Here is a 19,866-nt window from a genome sequence, read left to right as displayed (position 1 = left end):
TGACAAAAGGAAAAAAAAACATTAAAAAGTATCACATTTATTGTACTGTAAAATACCAAGATGATTATCCCACAAATAAAAGGGTATCAGCTGATTGTTTAAGTTAAAAGTCCAAAAGAAATGAAATTTCTTTTATTCATAGATTCTTCGGGGTTCCTGTAGTACCATCCCACCTTCCTTCATAGCATTCTGAAATCGCTGTATCTGGTTTTCAGACATGGAAAGAAAAAAAAAATTGTTAGCAATACATTGAGGTTCAATAGGAAAACGATAGCATAAAAAAAATATATGTACCTATTAGTGTTCCCAAACAATTAAACAAAATAATACTAGCATTTAGGGTAATTTTTCCCATTAAAGAAATATTTTTTTTTTTCTTGCTGAGGCAAATGGGGTTAAGTGACTTACCCAGAGTCACAAAGCTAGGAAGCATTATGTGTCTGAGGCCAAATTTGAACTCTGGTCCTCCTGACTTCAGGGCTGGTGCTCTATTTACTGCTCCACCTAGCTGCCCCCTATATTTCTTAAATAATATTTCTCAGTAATAAGGAATAATATCTCAGCAATAAATAGTTTTTCAGTAATAAGTAGTAACTCAGTAATAAATATTATTTCTCAGTAATAAGGAGTATTATCTCAGTAATAATAAATATTATTTTTTAAGGAATATGGGGGGCAGCTAGGTGGAGCAGTGGATAGAGTACCAGCCCTGAAGTCAGGAGGACCCGAGTTCAAATCTGACCTCAGACACATAACGCTTCCTAGCTTTGTGACTCTGGGCAAGTCACTTAACCCCAATTGCCTCAGCAAGAAAAAAAAAAGGAATATATAATTAGTACCTACTATTGATAAATTGGTCTTGATAATCTTTGACTAACATGAATGTGCCAAAAACCTTTAGATTCTTGATATGTAAAAGATAAAAAGTATTAAAGACATGTCCCAAATATTAGGATTGTTGCTGATTAAAAAATTCAATATATAGCTCTTCAACCTTATCTAAAAACAATTCACTTTCATCTAAGTAACTTCGAAACAACATGCCGATTCAGAGGATGATTCCGAAGGTGTGGGATAGAAGACCATGAAATTGATTCCCGCCTCCAGGCACCGCTGGGCCAGAACCCTTCCAATGTTCTCACAAGCATTCACACTTCGAGTTCTGTATAGGTGCTTCTTAATTGCCCATTCTTGGGTAGAGGCTGAAACCACAACATCCCCATTGTGATGCTCAACAAATGCTTCTATGTGGTGCTGGGTGCGCCGAATTCGCAACCTAGATAGAGGAAGTAGGGAAAAGAAAGAGGAATTGTTGAAACAGACTGCTGAACTGCCTAGAGATTTCATCAACTAGCATTTCAACTTGGATTCCTCAAAATATTTGACTTAAAGGGGGGCAGCTAGGTGGTGCAGTGAATAGAGCACTAGCCCTGAAGTCAGAAGGACCTGAGTTCAAATCTGACTTCACACACTTAACACTTCCTAGCTGTGTGACCCTGGGCAAATCACTTAATCCCATTTGCCTCAGCAAAAAAAAAAAAAAAAATGACTTAAAGGGCTTTCTTTTTAGGAATGATGTGTGCTATCATTTATTGCAACAAGTCTGACTTAGATTGTTATGCCACAGTTCTCTTTTATTATCCTGACTCAGTTTCCCTAAATTGTCCTGCCTTGGTTTCCCTACTTGTTCTGCTCAATCCTATAAAACCACCTCTCCCCCTTAATCAGAATATTTGATAAGGATAAAAGATCTTATATTTTAGAATATGAGATACTATCTTATCAAGATGCCTCCCCCCATCTCCAGGGTTCCTGCCCCCATTATGTCATCTCATCTCCGGAGGCTCATCCCACCCTGTCAAGAGTCCTGTTCCTGCTCTCAGCACCCTAACTCTGCCCCTGCCTCGGTCTACCTCCTGTTCCTGAGCCATATGTATATATGTTATTGAGAACTCAGATTGTCTGCTGGATTCTTGGAGATGACAGTCTCATTCAGCTCTGGGACCAAACCATGGATCCATTTGGTCCCAGTAAGTCTCTCCCTTTCAAATAAAATATTAAATATTCTCTAATCTCTATCTTGCCTCAGTTTCTCCCGTACTGCATTCTGGAGGTCCCACTGAGATATTAGAAAATGAGAGCAGGATTAGAGAATAGAGACATTCAGGTCTCCACCTTGGGTCTTAGGGCAGCTGGGGATCTGAGTTCTTGGCCTGGAGAGACTGGCCACCTGGATATTTTTACCCAGAGTCTCTAGGAAAGAGAGCAGTTTTCAGCCACAACCATGCTTGATGCCTGATGGTGGACACTCCATTTGGCCAAGGGAGAATCTGGTTTGAAATCCTTGCAGGGTAAGTTTTCAGTCTGGTCTGATTGCTAGCAAATCTGAGTGCCCAGAAAAAGTTGGGCTGACAAGCCATACAACTCTGGGAAATGCCAGTAGGATGCTATGTGGCATTATCTGGTTCTGAGTTCAGATAGTACAAAAGGTACTTAGAACCAGATAGTACCATCTGGTTATCTCTGGGCATTTTCTCTGAAGGCAGAGAAATGTACCAAACCAAGGCCTGGAAGCCTAAAAAGGTTCCTGATCTGAACAGGACTGAAACTCAGACAGAAGAAAACATTTGATTAGTAATTTTAGGATGATTTTGAAACTGTGGGAAATAATTTTACTATTGCCTTTGCATGCCAGATTTGTTCTGAGTATTCTTTTGGGCAGTTTTTAAATTGTGGGAAATAATTTTACTGTAGTCTATGCAGGCTAGATTTAGTTATATTTTAAGTAAAAGATCTTAAAAGAACAATATCTTGTTAAAGAAGTTCTGTTAACTTGCCTGAAAGGAGTCACGTGCCTCTAATTAGGTAAAGAAGGATCTGACTTTTCTAAAGACTCCAACTCTGGCCAGAGCTTAGGAAAAGTCCATTGGGAATAATGACCACGTGGGGCCAAAGAGAAAAAAAAAAAACACATAAAAAAACCATGATGTTTAGTGAAACTCATTATTTGAAATATGATCGGAAAAGCAGTTTTAAATTATTGGGAATTTAAAGCTGTATTTGATTGGATTTTAAGTTAAAATATAGATTATTAAAACAAAATGCCTGTAGCTTACCTTGGGAAGTTATGTTTGTATCTCTGTACTTAGATGGTATGTTGCTCTCTAGAAGTATTGGGAAATTTATAAACTATGAGTTATGCCTTAAAAATCTGTCAGCTCTGTTGGGTATAAGTTTTATAAAGTTTAGTTCAAAGTTATTTGTGAATCTTGAAGTTTAAAGTTTTTTAAAAAGTGATTTAAAGACAAGGGACTGATTTGCAAAAGCAATTAATAGTTTAAATGGAGCGCTTAGTTAGAAGGGTTATTGGTTTGGGAGTGTTTAAAGTATGTCAGAGAAGGTTTGAGCAAGTAGGCTTTGGGAGAGAGAGGTGGGACAAGAAGAGATGGTGTGAGAAGAAGAAAGAGGAAAATGGCTTTTCAGAAATAGGGAACAAAAAGGCACAAACCCCTAGTGAATTTGCCATTTGCCAGGGGAAAGGAGAGATCCCATGAGGTTAGGGCTTTAGCTGGCAGATTGGATCCTGGGGGAAATGGCACCCTAAAAAGGTTAGCTGTGGGAAGTTGGGGTCGAGAAGAATGGTGGAATGGGGGGAAGGACAACCACATGGAAAGGGATAATCTAATCCCCTTCCCCCCACTTAAGATGGTGGCTTTTTTTTTTTTTTATAACAAACTAGCTCCTTGCTGGTTCAAATATATTTTTTTTTAATTTAATTTTATTTAATAATAACTTTGTATTGAGCTGGTTCAAATATTAATTGCTTCTACTGTTTAATTGATAGTTTTAAGAATCTTTTAGATTCTTTTATGTAGAATTGGGCATTCTGTATAAGCTTAATTGACTGTATCCTGAGGTTATACCCATCACTTAAAGGGCTTCTGAAAATAATAGTTTTTCCTTGTCATTTTGAAAATGTTTCTGTTGAATATGAAAGATAACTTGTGAACTTACTGAGACAAATTTCTTACTGTTATCAATGTGAGGTTATAGTATTTCTAAAAGTTTAATATTTTTAAGAACCTCTTGGATTCTTTTACGTGGTATTAGGATATTCTACATAGGATATTCTAAGTTTTAATTGATTATATTGGGTCAGCCTGAGGTCATTTAAAGAGCCTCTGAAAATAATATTTTTTTCTTTTTTTGTCCTTTTGAAAATGTTTCTGTTATGGGCAATATACAATTTGGAATCTTTGTCTATGTATTGGGTATTTTAAAACAAAATGATTTGTATGTATAATGTTCACTTATGAAACTGTCTACTTAGATATGAAAGAAGTGTTACTGAGAAATTCTGTTATAAATATAAGGTTATGATAAATATCTGTTTAAGATTTATCTGAAACTTTGATTAATGGGATTTATTATTGGAAGTAAAATTTCTTGGGCTAATATAGTTAATGCTATTTGAGAGTTTTAAAGCTCCACCCTCTGACAGTTAGTGGGACAATTAACTGGAGTAAAAATGAATTAAAGCTATTTTATCCTGTTTTGCTGAAAGTTAAGTTTTAACTGCTCATGTTATGCTATAGTTGTGTCCCTACACTTTTTCCTCCTGTGACTGATTTCTATGATCAGAGCAATGGTCAATAGAAACTGTTAATGCAATTCAATTATATGTCATACCTTGCTATTTCCAATCTGGTTATTATGTCATACCTTGCTGTTTCCAACCCGGTTATATGTAATCATTATATCTTAAATAGTTGGGCAAATAAGTATTTTAGTCTGATCATCTATATGTTACTGGATATTGTGTTTGGATATTCAAGTTTTTTTAAGATTTCTAACTAATGAAAGGACAAAAGCCTAACTGCCGTTTTATCTATTGGGACTATAGCTGACAGCTGTTTGCCTGTCCTGTGAAGAAAACCTATTAAATTGCTGATCAATTCATACTGGCCTCTTCATATTTTGTATCAGTCTGTTCTAACCTTTATTTGTTAGATTTGTGTTTTTTGTTCTAGATTTTTTGGTCAAATTACAGGTATTGACTTGCTTCTGGGATCTAGATCACCTTTGATTGCCAGCACCCCAGGCCACACCACACGTATCCCCCTGCATGGACTGAGAGACTCCACCAGTGCCCAGCCTGAAGCAGTTTTGAATGAAGCTTCATCCCTTACCCTTGATGGACTGATATGGGGAATTTAGGAACCCTGATTGGGTCATCTATTACTGTGTGTTTAAAATTTGGGATGGATTTGTTAAAACTGTGTAACTATTGCTGTATGTTTAAGGGATTTTTAGGAAACTTACTGTACTAGTCTGTTATGTATAGGAATTTTGATTCACTCTTGGAATTTATATGTGGAATGATTATTTGATAATTCCTTTCCGTGAGAAAAAAAAAGGAAGAAATTGGTTAGGAAATTGGGGAAACTGATCTATTTTTCTTAGGCACTTTTGCCCTGCCCCCTATCTAATTAGTTCAGATTGAGTTGGAAATTATTTAAACAGTCCTTTTTGTTTTTACTCTTTGCTTCAAATTACTGGACTATGATTTGCTGATTATGTTTTAACTTTGAAATCCCTTATTCTGTTGGAATTGCCCTGGCAGACTTAGTTTGGGGGATTAATTTTTAGAAACAATCAGAAATCAGACACCTATCCTGGGACTGGCAGTCTCTCTGATCTGTTTCTCTACTCCTATTACCCCAGTTCCTTCATTAGCATTTCAACATGTTCAAAGGACCTTGCAATTTGGTATCAGATCTCTAATAGTTCCGGGTTGCCTGCGTGGTCCAACTGCATAATCTGCTCAGAAATCTGGATCCTAATAGCAGCTCTTGTTGAGAGGGGACAGGTAGAGCTACTTATTTTGGAAGTCCCCATTTTGGAGTCCCTGACACGCTTGGGGTACTCCTCTTAGGATGGGCAGCAGGACTGTCCTGGGCACTGTTACTTCCTACATAAGCAGAGGCTGAGTTAAATGCACAAATGACCACAGACCTAACTCACAGTGAACTGTCTATCTCAAACTGGCTTCTCTGACTGAGATGCTCCCCAACTGTAGACCTGACATGCTTGCAACAGGGAGCCTTTTGTAATGCTGATTAACTCTGGGGTTATAAGGGAGAGACTTGTCCTTGCCATAAGTCCTTACATTTTTTCTAGATTTTGGTTTATTTGCTTTACATTGGGTTGGTCAAAATTATGGTGCTAAGATCTATCTAGAGGAAGGTAATTCAATGATTTGAATATTCTGAAGAGAGTGTGGAATGTTACACCACAGTTCTCTTATTATCCTGACTCAGTTTCCCTAAATTGTTCTGCCTTGATTTCCCTAATTGTTGTGCCTCCGTTTATAATTGTTCTGCTCAATCCTGCAAAACCATGCCTCCCTCTTAATCAGAATATTCGAGAAGGATAAAAGATCTTATGTTTCAGAATATCAGAATGTCTCTCTCCATCCCAAGCTAGCAGAATATCAGATACTGTCTTATCAAGATGCCTCATCCCCATCTCCGTGGCTCACCCCACCCTGTCAGAGTTCAGTCCCGCTCTCAGCACCCTGACTCCACCCTTGCCTTGGTCTATCTCCTGTGCCTGAGCCACAGGTATATATATGCCATTGAGAACTCAGATTGTTTGCTGGATTCTTGGAGAGGATAGTCTCATTCAGCCTTGGGACCAAACCATGGGTCCATTTGGTCCCTTTACTGGGATTTACTTCTCTCCCTTTCAAATAAAATATTAAATACTCTCTAATCTCTAACTTGCCTCTCTTTCTCTGGCACTACAGATTTCTTCTAGAGAATCACAAGATCGTAGGTTTAGAGCAGGAAGAATTTTTTAAAGTAAATCCTAAATGTACAATGTACTTGAAAAGTACAATAAATTATTTCAACTCAGCCAAATTTGTCCTTCAAGTCATAAATTTGGATAAGATCTGAGAGACTCTCTTGTCTTACTCCCTTCCTTTAAAGATAACCCCAAAAAGTTGTCCAGAGAAACTGAGTAGTCATTTGCGGTTAAGTATGCTCCGAACAGAGAGCCAAACACAAGTCTCCCGATGTCCACCTTTCGCTCTCAGCAAACCTCGGGCCTCCACGCGCTAGTCTTCATCCCATTCCCCTCCACTGCGCGCCCCGCCCTCACCCCCGCTCACCTGTGCCAATAGGCCCGGGGCGGCCACACAGTGGCCCAGCCCCGTTCCTTCCTGGCCAGAGCCAAGCGCTCTAGATTGTGGGGGTTCCGGTTGGTAAATTCTGGCGCGATTGCTTCATTTTCCTTCGTGTCCCCCTCGAGCGCCGGGGCCGGGTTGGGGCTGGTGGTGAGGAACGCCAAGCGAAATCCTGCAGGACCCAGTAAAATGGGGGGAAGGTCTTTAAAACACCCTCACATACCCGCAGAATCCGGGCCCGAGCCGGCCGCGCGTGAGCAGAGAACAACTAAGGCCCTCGCCCTCTTCTTCCCTCCCACAGCCTACCGGCCCGGTTCCACAACTGCAGAAACTGAAGCGCGGGACTCGGCGCTCCTGACCACCCCGATCCCGGTCCGCACCTCCCCGCCCGATTTCTGGGCTCTGCAAGTTCAAATTTCACCTCGAACCGAGCGAGACACTCCCGAGAGGGTTACCTCGGGATCATCCTGAGGAGGACCGGGACCTCGGTTCTTACCGGGCTTCCTGCATAGAGCCAACAGGTCCCCGCTCCGCGCCCGCAGCGCCATCGTGCCGATGACCTCAGGGGAAGCGACTTGAGCAGTCCCTCAAAGGAGCAGCGGGGACTACCTGGGCGCAGCCATATTGCTGCAGGCAATGGGTCTTGGGAATGCAGCGCATGCTCATTACAGATATGTGCCCGACGCTTGCCAAAACAAAGATGGCCACTTGCCCCGAACCAATCAAAAGCAACCGTTTTCCCTTGCCTCACTGGGATTTGTGACCCTGAGCTAGTTTGGACAGCCTCCAAGCGTCCCACGCGAATTTGTTAAGAGTGTAAAAATGGAAGAATGGTCAATCCTTAACCAATCAAATTATCAAAGAGATTACATAAATCGAGAAAGTAACGGAACTTAATCTAAAAAAACAAAATAAAACAAAACAAAAACACAATCCCGGGAAATAATTTTAAAAATATAGTCATGAAGGGGAATTGCATTTTTAGATTTCCGTCGGTTATAAAGCAACAGTCATCAACACTTTCTGATATAGATTAAAAAAAAAAAAAGATAAAGACCATCCGGTCTGACAAAAACTCCTGAGGAAACTGAAAAGCAGCTTGGAAGAATTTAGGCTTACATCAGCTTTTGATGACATCATAAATTCAAATGGATACACCACAATATTAAAGATGGCACCATAAAAAAATTAAGAGAGGCAGATCATATAAATCTCAGAGTTACATATGGATATTTTCTTAATTAAACAAAAGATAGAGGCAATTACAAAAGATGAAATTTTGATTGCATCGGTCTATCAGTCTAAGAGTCAATAACTGGTCTAATAATAATGAGCTAAGAGCTGAGCATAGAAAAAGTCAAAAAACAGTGTCTCCTTTTAAAAAATTCAGAGTCTAATGGATGGCGACAACTTGTAAACAACTATGTACAAACTTTATACAGGATATACAGGAGAAATTGGTAATCAACAGAGGCAAAAGAACTAAGGGGAGTAGCCAAGGCTTCTTGTAGAAGATGGGATTTTAGTCAAGATGTGAAGGAAGTCAAAAGGCAGAATGAGGATGGAAGAGAATTCCAAGCATGGAAGGGGACAGCTGGTGAAAATATTCAGCCAGTATCTTGTTTGAGGACCTGCTAGGAAGCAAATAGAAAGGTAGAACATTCAGTGGTACTATTTGGTATAAGAAGACTGGAAAAGCAGAAAGTGGCAGTGGTTATAAAGGACCTCAAATGCAAAACAAAGGGTTTTATAATTTAGGGAGTCACTGGATTTCATTGAGTAAGGAGCTGACATATATCTATTTTAGGAAGATCAAATTCATTTGTGACAGAAACATTCCACATCACTAAGAACATTCTTTTCTGGGTCCTCAGTATCTCTCTCTGGATGAGATACTATTATTTTTTTGAAGTCTTGGTTTCAGAATCATGGGCTGCCTCCACTAAAATGGAATTCAATATGTTGATTTGTTTCCTAAAAACACTGGAGCAATGAATAGAAATCGTAGAGGGATAGATTTAGGTTTGACATAAGGAATAAACTTCCTACCACTTAGAGCTATAAAAAAGAACAGGCTCACTTGGGGGATAATGGATTGTCACTCACTAGAAGTCTTCAAGCAATATATCCCTTATCCAGAACATTGTAGAAGGGATTCTTGTTTAGTCACAATTGGAGTACAAGTCTTCTGATGTCCCTTCCAATCAAGATGAATTACAAAGCTCAACATAAATAGTCAAATTTGAACTCATAGATATCAGAAACTTAGGATGAAACACCATCATGGAAATGTGGCAAAACAGTTTAAATAAACAAGAGTAGAGTGGTAGAATCATATTATATATTAAGTAGAATTACTTGTATGAAGAAATTCAGAAATGAAAACTGGGAAATATGATGGGGAACACTTGACTAAAGAACAACAAAGGTAAAAACAAGCAGTTTTAAGAGAAATGATTATTAATCAATTATTGGAGAGATCCAGGGGTTTTTCCCTCCATTTCCTCATTCTCTACAAGTCAAGCTAGTATCCGAAGGACGTTACTGATAATGGTGTTAGATTAACTTGCTCCACAATCTTGAAAGTTTATTGTGTTCCATTCAATCATGGGTAGGGGTATAGATCCCTGTCTAAATTGCCCTAAGCTTAGGGATGGTCTGAGAGCCACATAGACTAGCCCCTCATTAGAATAGGCCCACTTCTATAGTATTGATTATTATTAACTAATTAATTGAGTTGACACCCACTTTTCAAAGGGTATATAAGCCTCTAAAAGCTGTCATGATGGTCCTTGGCATTTGAGAGTGCTACTGACTCCTTTTATTAATCATCTGCTAGCAATAATTTTTAAAATGATTTAAAAATCATTTTAAAAATTTAAAAAATTCCAGAAATTACGTTCCAAATTTTTTATGTTAGAGTATCATGTGGTGGAATAAATATTTGTTGAAAGAAGCTGAACTCATCAATAAACTAGATTTTTTTAAAGATATGTACACAACAATCAAATTATCAATGAAAAAAAATGAGAAGAACCTTGAGCTATGGTATACTCACTATTGTTGTAACTGTGAATTGGTTCAAACTTCCTAGAAAATATTTTAGAACTATGATAAGAAAAGGTGCTAATTTCACATCTTTTAATCTAGGATATATATTATATGGAAGTCAATGATAGAAACAAAAATTATTTATATAACCAAATATTTATAACAGCATTCTCTGTGGAAGCTAAACAAAACTCAAAATCTGAAAATAAAATGGGCACTGAATAAATTTGAAGCATAACATAGCATCATAGACTCAAATTTTGATCTAGAAGGAGCTTTAAGATCGTCTAGTCCTTATTAAACAAAGAAGGAAATACAGATTAAGCGACTTGTCCTGGTCCCATAAAGTAGAGGAGGCAGGATCCTCTGACTCCAAATATAATACCTTCCTCACTGATCTGTGTGTAATGGAATGCTTCTGGGTCTTATGATATGACAAATGTACAAATATCAGAGAAATCTGATTAGACATTGTACATAATGCAAAAAAGTTGTAGAATCAAGGAAACAATAAATATAGAAAAGTTATGTAAACTAGGATAATCAAATCTAGGGAAATTCTGAGTTAGCAGTGTAAAAGATGGGAGTGGGGCACTGGGAAAGGCAATGAGAAATCTTGTTAAGAATGATCAATTTAGTGGTAGCTAGGTGGATAGAGAACCAGTCCTGAAGTCAGGAGGACCTGAATTCAAATCTAGTCTCAGACACGTAATACTTCCTGTGTGACCCTGGGCAAGTTACTTAACCCCAATTGCCTCAGGAAAAAAAATAAAGATCAATTTGAAGGCCAAGTAAGTAGGAATAAGGGTGACCTAGCAATAACACTATTAGATTAATTAAAGAAAAAGGGAAAGAATCTATATGTTCTGAAATATAGTCATTCTCTTTGTGATGAAAAAGAACTAGAAATTGAGAAAATGCCCATCAATTTTGGAATGGCTAGACAAATAGTGCTATATGGTTGTGAGAGAATACTATTGTAAGGTTAAAAACGATGACCCAATTAGTTTTAGGAAAGCACAAAGATTTGAATGAAATCAGAATCAAGAGAACATTTTAATAGCAATATTATTTGAACAGAAACTGTGAAAAACTTAAGTTATTCTAAGTAATGTGATCATTTAAATCAGCTACAAATGACCCATGAAAGAAGATGCTATCTACCTTGAGAGAAAGAACTGATATATGAAAGTGTTTTGGGAGAGTATTTGGTTCAGAGTCAGGTTAGAACACTGCCACAGATTTTTCTTTTAAGTCAAAGCTTTATTTCAACAAAGTGGTGGGCCAAATGGCCTGGGCAACTAATTGTTAATTAGTTAAATTTAAAAAAAAGAAATAGAGAAGTTCAGAAGAGTGGATTTTAGAGGGGGAAAAAAAAAAAGAATGAATTCTGTTTTAGACAGGTTGAGAAACTTACAAAAACAGACAATTTAAAATGTCCACCAGACAGTTGGTGATAATAAACAGGAATTCAGTAGATACCATGGTTGGACAATAAATGACTTTTAAAAATAGACTTTTGATATCTTTTGGGGTTTTATATAACCTATACCTCCTTGGTTCAATTTTCATCTAAGGCTAATCCACTAAAACTACAGGTGTTCCTCAATGCGCTCTCTCTCTCTCTCTCTCTCTCTCTCTCTCTCTCTCTTTGGGGCTGAGGCAATTGGGGTTAAGTGACTTGCCCAGGCTCACACAGCAGGAAATATTAAGTGTCTGAGATCGGATTTGAACTCAGGTGTCCTTCTGACTTCAGGGCCAATGCTCTTCCACTTAGCTGCCCCTCTCCTTTTCTTTTGCATACTATTTCACCTAATGATTTTATTAGATCTTGTGAATTTGATTATCTCCATTTTGGTGATTTTCAGTATGTATACTACTCAACCTTTCTCTTGACCAGTTAGTAAATGTCTCTAACTGAATGTTGCATACATGTCTTAAACTTAACATGTACAGAACTGAATTCATAATTTTCTTCTACTCCCTCTCCTTTCCCTAATGTTCCTATCATCTTACTGAGAGTACCTGATTTCCCAGTCACCCCAGCTCACAAGCTAGGTGCCATTCTTATGACTCATTTAATATTCTCAAGAATATTCATTTTCAGTTGCCTTCCATGTACCATCTGTTTCCCAGGCCTGTCAATTTTACCTTCATAGGATTATATAGATGCCTTCTCTTCTCTGATACTGCCCCCTGTGTGGCACAGGCCTGTCACCTCCTCACACCTAAACCATTGTAATAGCCTGCTGGTTGGTCTGCCTGTGAGCCCCTCACTCCAGTCATCCTCCACTCCCTAGCCAGTATGATTCCTAAAGTACGGTCTCACCCCATATTCAGTAAAAAGTCCAGTGACTCCATGTCACCTCCAGGATAGAATACAAAGCTCTCTGCTTGGGTTGAGGTCCTTTGCAATCCTGTCCCTTTGAGTTTCTCAGTCTCTTGAAGAGATCATTTATCCCAGCCTATGTCTAACCCATTGGCTGACATTGGTTTTCTAGCTGTTTCTCAAACGGGAAATTGCATCTCCCAGTTTTGGGTATTCTGTTCTTTCCCATGTCTGGAATTCTCTTCTCTCTTCATCTATGCATCCCGGTTTCCCTCAGTTCTCTATTAAAATCCCATCTGCAGGGATGGGACTGCTTCTCCTTGATTCTAGTGCCTTCTCTTTGGTGATTATCTTTCATTTTTCCTTATATAGTTGCCTGTACATAGTTATTTATGGTTGTTTGCCCCATTGGATTATGAATTCCTTGAAAGAAAATAGTTTGACTTTCCTTGAATCCCCAGCTCCTAGCACACTGCCTGCCACAACATGGGCACTCAATGAATGCCTGTTGACTATGCCTAGCAGTGGGATTCCTGGATCAAACTCTGTGATGTTGTAGTCATTTTTTAGCATTATTCTAGAGGACACTGACTTTTGAGATCCCTTCCAGCTCCAGAACATTCTACTCCTAAAATTATCTTAAAAGTGTGTGAGGCTGATCATCCCTGGTATAATTAGGAAAGGCTTTCTTGGAGAGGTGACATTGGACATTCACTAGCTCTTAAATACTCTTACCACAAACACTCTTAAAGTATTCTAAGAAACAAGAGACTCAAAGCTCTTGATCCTTTAGATCCTAACAAGCCTCCACAGCCAACAAGCCTTCAGCGCTTCTGTGCTTACTATGTTACAGATATTACACAAAGAAAAAGGAGTCCCTCCAAGAGCACCCAGAGTTGTTGGACAGTTACATGGTAAAAATCTCAGACTCCTATGGAGGGAGGCAACTCTGTGGGGAGGAGGGAGAGAGCTCCGAGTCTTCCTTCGAAGGAGCTGACGAGAAACTCAGGGAAAAGCAGGGAAGGGGGAGGACGATGTGGAGGTGCACCAAGATGGGGGAGATGGGAAGGGGTCCACAATGTACCCCACTCTTCTGCGTAACCCCCTCCCCAGTGCTCGGATCCAGGCAAGATTTGAACCCAGCTCCTCCAAATCCAATAGCCTTTTTACTGCATCACCGAGTGTAACATTAGTGATTTACGGGTCCGAGGCAAAGCTCTTCTGGGCTTCTGCTCCCAGGCTCTAACAAAGGAGCGAGCCTCCGCGTTCCATTTAGGGACCAGGCACCCGCTGAGCCCTGGGACGCACACAAAAGAGGACACACTGCTTTGCCCTAGGCGAATTTTTATTACAATACTGGAATGTGCTCCATTAATCCAAAATTTGTAAACAGAAAATCCTGGGGGGGGAAAAACGCATCTTAACTCGTTACGCCGTAATTCTAACCTTAAGCCTACGTGCCCCACCCGGGAACCGCTTTCTAGAAACCACTAGAATTTCCTAGCCCGCATGCGCGCCCACGGCTCTAACCCAACTGTCCTTCCTTCTTCCGCTAGCACTAGAAACCAACTCCTCCCATCCTCGAGCGCTTGCCTTCACATCCTATCTCTAATTGGGCCAAAACTTCGGCCGCGTCACTAAATGGCTTTCTCCACCCTCTCTACCTACAGGAATCAACTTCCTTAGGCTGGGTGATTGCGCGCACTTCCTCTCCCCCCCCTCCCCTCTTCCGAGGCCGGAGAAAGGAGGGGGCGGGGAAAAAGGGTTACCCAGCAGCTCCTGCGGCGCCGTTCACCATTCCTGTCCCGCTCCCTGTTTCCACGCTGTTGCAGCTTCTCCTCTTCGCGGGCGTGTGTGTCTGGCAGGGAAGATGGAGGGGCCCTTGTCCGTATTCGGGGAACGGACTACCGGAGAGTCTATCCGCTCCCAGAACGGTGAGGGCGAGCTGGGTGGGCGGTGGGGAAGGCCTACTCGGAGGGGCAGCGCAGCCTAAGGCCTAGATTGCGGAGCCGAACGGGCCCCACCCCTAACCCCCCACTCAGTGGAGGCCTGGTCGCGGTCCATCAGCCTGAGGTCGGGGGAAGGAAGGGGCGAATTCCATTCTCGAGGAAAAACTTCCAGGTCCGATCTGGGCCTGGCAGAGCGGGTGGCCCGGGAGCCGCCAGCGGCCACGTTTTCTTCGCGGGGGAAACGGGCCCCCTGCCAGGAGATAGTCATGGCCTGCGAAGCGCGCACGTTTTTGCCGAATTAGGCCGAGCCCTCCTAGGAATCTTAAATGGAACGTGAACCTGTACACACTTTGTGGGGGCATGAGGAGGTGGCACGCGTCTCATCCTATTCCCTCCATTTTCTAGCTTTTTTGTCTTACTCCCCGATGTTGGACTGAAATCGTGGCCTTATCTTTAAGGAATCTGATCAACATTAAACAACCAGTTATTTTTAGGAGAATGAACCCCGGTGGCTTTCACCCCCAAGCCATTGCTGAGTCCATGTTTGCCCTTAATTAAGAGTACGGCCAGAGTTAAAACTGGGTGACTGCATTTCTGATTTCCAAGAGATGGAGAAAGTGATAGCCCTCTGGGACACCCTATCCCTTATTCTTTTCCCATTCCCAGCTTCTTGTGACTTATTCTCCAGAAGAGGAGACCCCGGAGAAAGCATGGCTAGAAGTCTCGTTCTTCAAAAGACTGTAGAAACTCTCATATCCAGGCATAGAATAAGAGTGGGATTCATAGAGCCAATTAATTGAGGATGTGATGTTATTGATTGTGGATCCCCATGCCCAATCCAGTGTAGCCATACCCACTTCTCTCAAATTTCTCTTAACTTTGTAAGTTTTCATTTTAAAAATGCCCAAAATTAAATTGGGTGACAGTTTTATTTCCAAGAGTTATGAGAAAAGGAATTAGTTTTAGTTAATAGCTTTGTTAATCTATTTCTCTTGCACTATGGACTTGTAATGTTGCTTTCCACATACTTCACTTTACACAGAGCTGCTTGATGAAGTATTCTGAAGATGTTGGATTGGGACCTATTATAAATTTTGAATGCTGTCAGAGAACCGGTGATTAAAAAAATACCTTCCATCTTTTAAGAGAAGAAGGAAGACTAGGGCAATTGTCAATCTTTGATACTGTATATCTTTTGTTTTTGTCTAGTCTTTATTACAAGCTCAAGCAAAATTTCAATTTAGAATGCTAAAAGTACATTTACATAAATGACAGGTATAAATTGAAAAGATATCAATGAAACTTTAAAAAAAGCTTTTTCAAAGTTGAGGATCTGCTAATGATATAATGAAGGAATTCTCAAAGTTTGGAGGAGAAAGCCAATTCTTGTTTTTTTCCTATGTGAAATTGTAGACTATAATAAACAGGCAATATTAACCAAGCTTCTTCACATAGTAAATATATTTCGATTGAACAACTGAACAGTTGACATATTTTTATCCAAAGAATAGATTTAAGGTTGGCTTAGTAAGCTTCAAGAGTCTAATTTTCGACAGAAATGCTTGAAGTGATTGTATTTTAGGAAGTGTGAATTATATTGATTGACTTATTTTAAAGTGCAATACAAATATAATATTATAATTGGTGTAACAATAACTGCCTATCTAATATAATTTGGGATATAAAGAGGAAAAGGAACAAGCATTTTTTTTTCTCCTTGGGCAATTGGGGTTAAATAACTTGGTCAGGGTCATACAGCTAGGAAGTATTAACTGTATGCCGCTCCTTTTGAATTTAGGTACTCTTGACTTAAGAGCTAGTGTACCATTTAGCTGATCCACAAGCATTTCTTAAGCATCTATTAAATGCCAGGAACTTTGCTAAGGGCTTTACTAATATCAGAATTAGTGGGTAGATAGTATTTATCCTCATTTTATATAGAGCTAGGTAATATGGGAGACTGAATTGGAATTCACATCTTCTTAATCTCAGGTTCAGCATTTTATTCACTGAAATATCAATCTATTTCTAGGAGAAAATAATTGTATCCTAATTCTCGCTATACATGGGAACTTCTGAGATTATTAAGATTTTTCTTTCTCATAAGTATTCTTTTTCTTGTGAAAAGGCCAATTGAAGCCAGCATTATACTGGCAACAGATAACATTTGAAATAATGGAGGTACCTCATTTAATTATCTTGTTTTTATATTTTTACAGTTATGGCTGCAGCTTCCATTGCCAATATCGTAAAAAGTTCTCTTGGCCCAGTTGGCTTGGATAAAATGTTGGTGGATGATATTGGTGTAAGTACAGATATAATTTTAAGACAACCTGGTGGTTTTCGGATAATCTATTTTGTAGGGTTTTGTTCAATAGATTGTCACATAAATGCTTTAGTTTTGTTAGTACTGTGGAACTACATAATATGTTTATGAGAAATTCCTTAAAAAGTTTAAATACTCTCTCATGGGCACATAAAATGCTAATTTTAACTTTTTTTTTTAAATTTCCAAAATAGGATGTGACTATTACCAATGATGGGGCAACCATTCTGAAATTGCTAGAAGTAGAACATCCTGCAGCTAAAGTGCTCTGTGAATTGGCTGATTTGCAAGACAAAGAAGTTGGAGATGGGACTACATCTGTGGTAAGTAGACACTAAAAATTTGTTGTACTTGATCAGAAAATTGTGATTTTATTTATTTATTTTGCAAATTAAATAAATACGTCATCTTGATGTATTGAGTCTGAAAGAAAAGTTGGGAAGAGAGACAAGTATTAATTACATAGTAAGAAAAAGGAATGGGAAATTAATTTGGTTTAGTTTCTGGGTTGCTGGTCCGGAAATCTTGAAATCACATTTTGCTTCTATCATTGGATGATTTTTGAGTCATTTTATACGCTTTTCAAATGCCAGTGGTCAGTTTGCCTTTTTTTCCTCTTCGTGTAGGGTATTAAGAATTCATGAAATTTTGGACAAAACAACTTTATATAGATGATCATAATTTGCTTATGTTAATCCTTTTGTTTTACCATGTTTACTATGGTGGTTTGGAGATCCTCAAATTTGGATTAGGACTTAGTCCCAATTTAAAGAGCCAGATTAGTTTATGATCTTTCAAGGGGAAAAAAAGGACATTGGTGGGACATTAGTTTTCAATCTCAGGCCAGCCTAAATAAAGTCATGGTCATCTAGATTTTTCCTGGAGTTATGCTATTTCCCAAGGTATTTTCTGGGCCATGTGAGTTAAAACCTTTGATAACCCATCTTTCACAAAATTGGTCTTCTCTAATAGACTAGAAGAAATCAAAAGCTTGAATTGAGGGCAACAGCTGTTATGTTGGCAGTCATTACATTGGAGAAACTTAAAAGGAGACCAGCTGATACCATATCAGTGTCTTCCCATCTGACTACCACTTTTTCACTTTATAGATTCAGTGGCTATGCTTATGGGATAAAATATAACTGCCATCATCTGATGGAGAAAGAGTGGCCTTGTCTTTTTTTCCTATATGAAATGGCAGAACAATCTAGCTCTACTGTATGTTGTACAAATATAAAAATAATTTTAATTAACCACAATTACAGTAATATCCTTGGCAACCTTAATAATAGCAGACAATCTTTTGATTGAGTAGCTGAAAACAGAAAGGCTCAAAAATTCTTCCTATGACTTTAACTTTTTTGAATCAAAGATTTAAGAGAGATATGTTAATGGTGTAGAACAAAAACTTTTCATGTTTCTGGAACACTGTACTACCTTATATATAGGGAATATTAAAAGGTGTGCTATGAACATTTTTCCTTTCAACAGGTTATTATTGCAGCAGAACTTCTGAAAAATGCAGATGAATTAGTCAAGCAGAAAATTCACCCCACATCAATTATTGGTGGCTATCGGCTTGCTTGCAAGTATGCATTCCTAAGAAAATTCATATTAATTAAATTGTCTCATATTAATCTACCTTTGCTTGTCTGTAAAACATGATAGTTCTTATATTATGTGATATCTTCAACTCCTTCAGAGGCTGATTGTGTAAATACTTTACAGATAAGGTGAAAAGGAAAAAAGAATCTTAAAATTTTCATTGAAAACTTGACTAGTTAATTTTACTTGTCTAGTTAATTTACTTTAGGATAAGATGAAAAAGTTATGGTATTGGCAGTTGTCATATTTGACCAACTCGGAGAGAGACCAGATTAGTATTTTCCCATTTGACTACCACTTTTTCACTTAATAGATTCAGTGGCTATGCTTATGGGATAAAATACAGCTGCCATGGTCTGACGGAGAAAGAGTGGCCTTGTCTTTTTTTCCTATATGAAATGGCAGAACAATATAGTTGTATTTCATGTAAAAATGGTTTTGTTAACCACAACTACTTGTGATATCCAAGGTCAAAATTGATAAGTATTGAGTTCTATATTTTAAAAATGTCCTAAATAGGGAAGCAGTGCGGTATATCAACGAAAACCTCATCATTAACACAGATGAACTTGGAAAAGATTGTCTCATCAATGCTGCAAAAACATCCATGTCTTCTAAGATCATTGGAATGTATCCTTTTGTAGTGTTGGTTGCAGCTTACAGCTATTTATTTAAATTAACTGAACCCTTTTGGTATGTTAATTTTGATGCTTTAATTCTATGGTTCTAGCATATGGAAATTATATTTGGAAATATCTGAGTCTTCCAAGGAAAAATTCTGTCTTGAAAATGAAATATAACTTAGAAGGAAGTTTCTTCACACCTGAGACTTCTCAGTTGTTTGAAGGTAATTGAATATTTCTTCTCTCATTGTGGTATTTGTTACATGAGATGAAAGGAATTCTAGTGGCAGATGTCCTTGGAATAACGATTTGCATTTTTGGAAAAGGAAAGCGAAATTATTTATTGATAGTATTCTAGATTTAAGAATCTAGAAATTTCTGTCCTTTTAAAATACTTATAAAGGATTGGGTGGAGAAATATATCATGTTTTTTAGAAAAACATAGAGATTAGTTGTAGGATTATATTTACATATATTTAAACATACACACTAAAGACTGCAGCAGTCTGGGTATTAATATGAAATATAATTTTAACACTGAAGGGCCTGTTCTTAGATAGGCACTTTTAGATGAATGTTGTCTAAAAGAGATTTTTTTGCCCACTACTAAATTTGTGGGCTATACTGGTTAGAATATGGAAGAATGCTTGTCAGACCAAAGGGACTAAAAAAGGTTCATTAGCTTAAACAATGTTTCCAAAGGGGAACTAGAAATGCTAATAATTGCCTGTAAAAAGAGTGTAGCAGTACTTTAACTTTATTATGAGCATTGTTTTTGCCACAGTTAAATCATC

At 38.6% G+C, this 19,866-nt stretch overlaps 2 protein-coding genes and 2 non-coding genes across 6 annotated transcripts in view; 3 read left to right on the top strand and 1 right to left on the bottom strand.

Moving 5' to 3' along the window:
• Positions 1-17: 17 nt before the first annotated feature.
• On the bottom strand, positions 18-7,850 carry MRPL18 (mitochondrial ribosomal protein L18). 3 transcript variants are annotated; one of them, XM_051998042.1, is made up of 4 exons: positions 7,686-7,847; positions 7,175-7,361; positions 995-1,276; positions 18-204 (listed from the first exon to the last, which is right to left on the bottom strand). In XM_051998042.1, exons 1-3 carry the CDS (start codon positions 7,735-7,737, stop codon positions 1,021-1,023), a joined length of 495 nt encoding a protein of 164 aa, XP_051854002.1. In that variant the 5' UTR covers positions 7,738-7,847; the 3' UTR covers positions 18-204; positions 995-1,020. The 3 variants fall into 3 exon arrangements, with proteins under 3 accessions (XP_051854002.1, XP_051854001.1, XP_051854003.1); XM_051998041.1 differs by having other exon boundaries at positions 1,045-1,276; positions 7,686-7,846; XM_051998043.1 differs by having other exon boundaries at positions 137-200; positions 1,190-1,276; positions 7,686-7,850.
• A 6,242-nt stretch (positions 7,851-14,092) lies between these two features.
• The window catches only part of TCP1 (t-complex 1), a 14,061-nt gene continuing 8,287 nt past the window's right edge, over positions 14,093-19,866 (top strand). The window contains exons 1-5 of the mRNA XM_051998038.1: positions 14,093-14,503; positions 16,738-16,823; positions 17,039-17,167; positions 18,336-18,433; positions 18,969-19,079. Coding sequence (XP_051853998.1) covers positions 14,440-14,503; positions 16,738-16,823; positions 17,039-17,167; positions 18,336-18,433; positions 18,969-19,079 — 488 coding nt within the window. The 5' untranslated portion in view covers positions 14,093-14,439. The remainder of the gene's footprint in view (positions 14,504-16,737; positions 16,824-17,038; positions 17,168-18,335; positions 18,434-18,968; positions 19,080-19,866) is intronic.
• LOC127563650 (small nucleolar RNA SNORA29) lies at positions 17,920-18,056 on the top strand. Its single transcript, XR_007954088.1, has one exon. It is a non-coding gene; the product is annotated as a small nucleolar RNA SNORA29 (small nucleolar RNA).
• LOC127563649 (small nucleolar RNA SNORA29) lies at positions 18,729-18,865 on the top strand. Its single transcript, XR_007954087.1, has one exon. It is a non-coding gene; the product is annotated as a small nucleolar RNA SNORA29 (small nucleolar RNA).

This window comes from Antechinus flavipes, chromosome 4 (genome assembly GCF_016432865.1).
Source record: "Antechinus flavipes isolate AdamAnt ecotype Samford, QLD, Australia chromosome 4, AdamAnt_v2, whole genome shotgun sequence".
NCBI classification, from domain to species: domain Eukaryota; kingdom Metazoa; phylum Chordata; class Mammalia; order Dasyuromorphia; family Dasyuridae; genus Antechinus; species Antechinus flavipes.
Note: the sequence above shows the minus strand (reverse complement) of the source record. Positions and strands in the feature narration are given on the sequence as shown.

Excerpts from the sequence above, each read along its gene's own strand:
- MRPL18 (XM_051998041.1), bottom strand. The coding sequence starts at position 7,737 with ATGGCGCTGCGGGCGCGGAGCGGGGACCTGTTGGCTCTATGCAGGAAG. Across the intron at positions 7,362-7,685 it reads GGCTCTATGCAGGAAGCCCG|GATTTCGCTTGGCGTTCCTC; the intron begins GTAAGAACCGAG and ends TGGGTCCTGCAG. Across the intron at positions 205-1,044 it reads CGGAATCATCCTCTGAATCG|ATACAGCGATTTCAGAATGC; the intron begins GCATGTTGTTTC and ends TCTGAAAACCAG.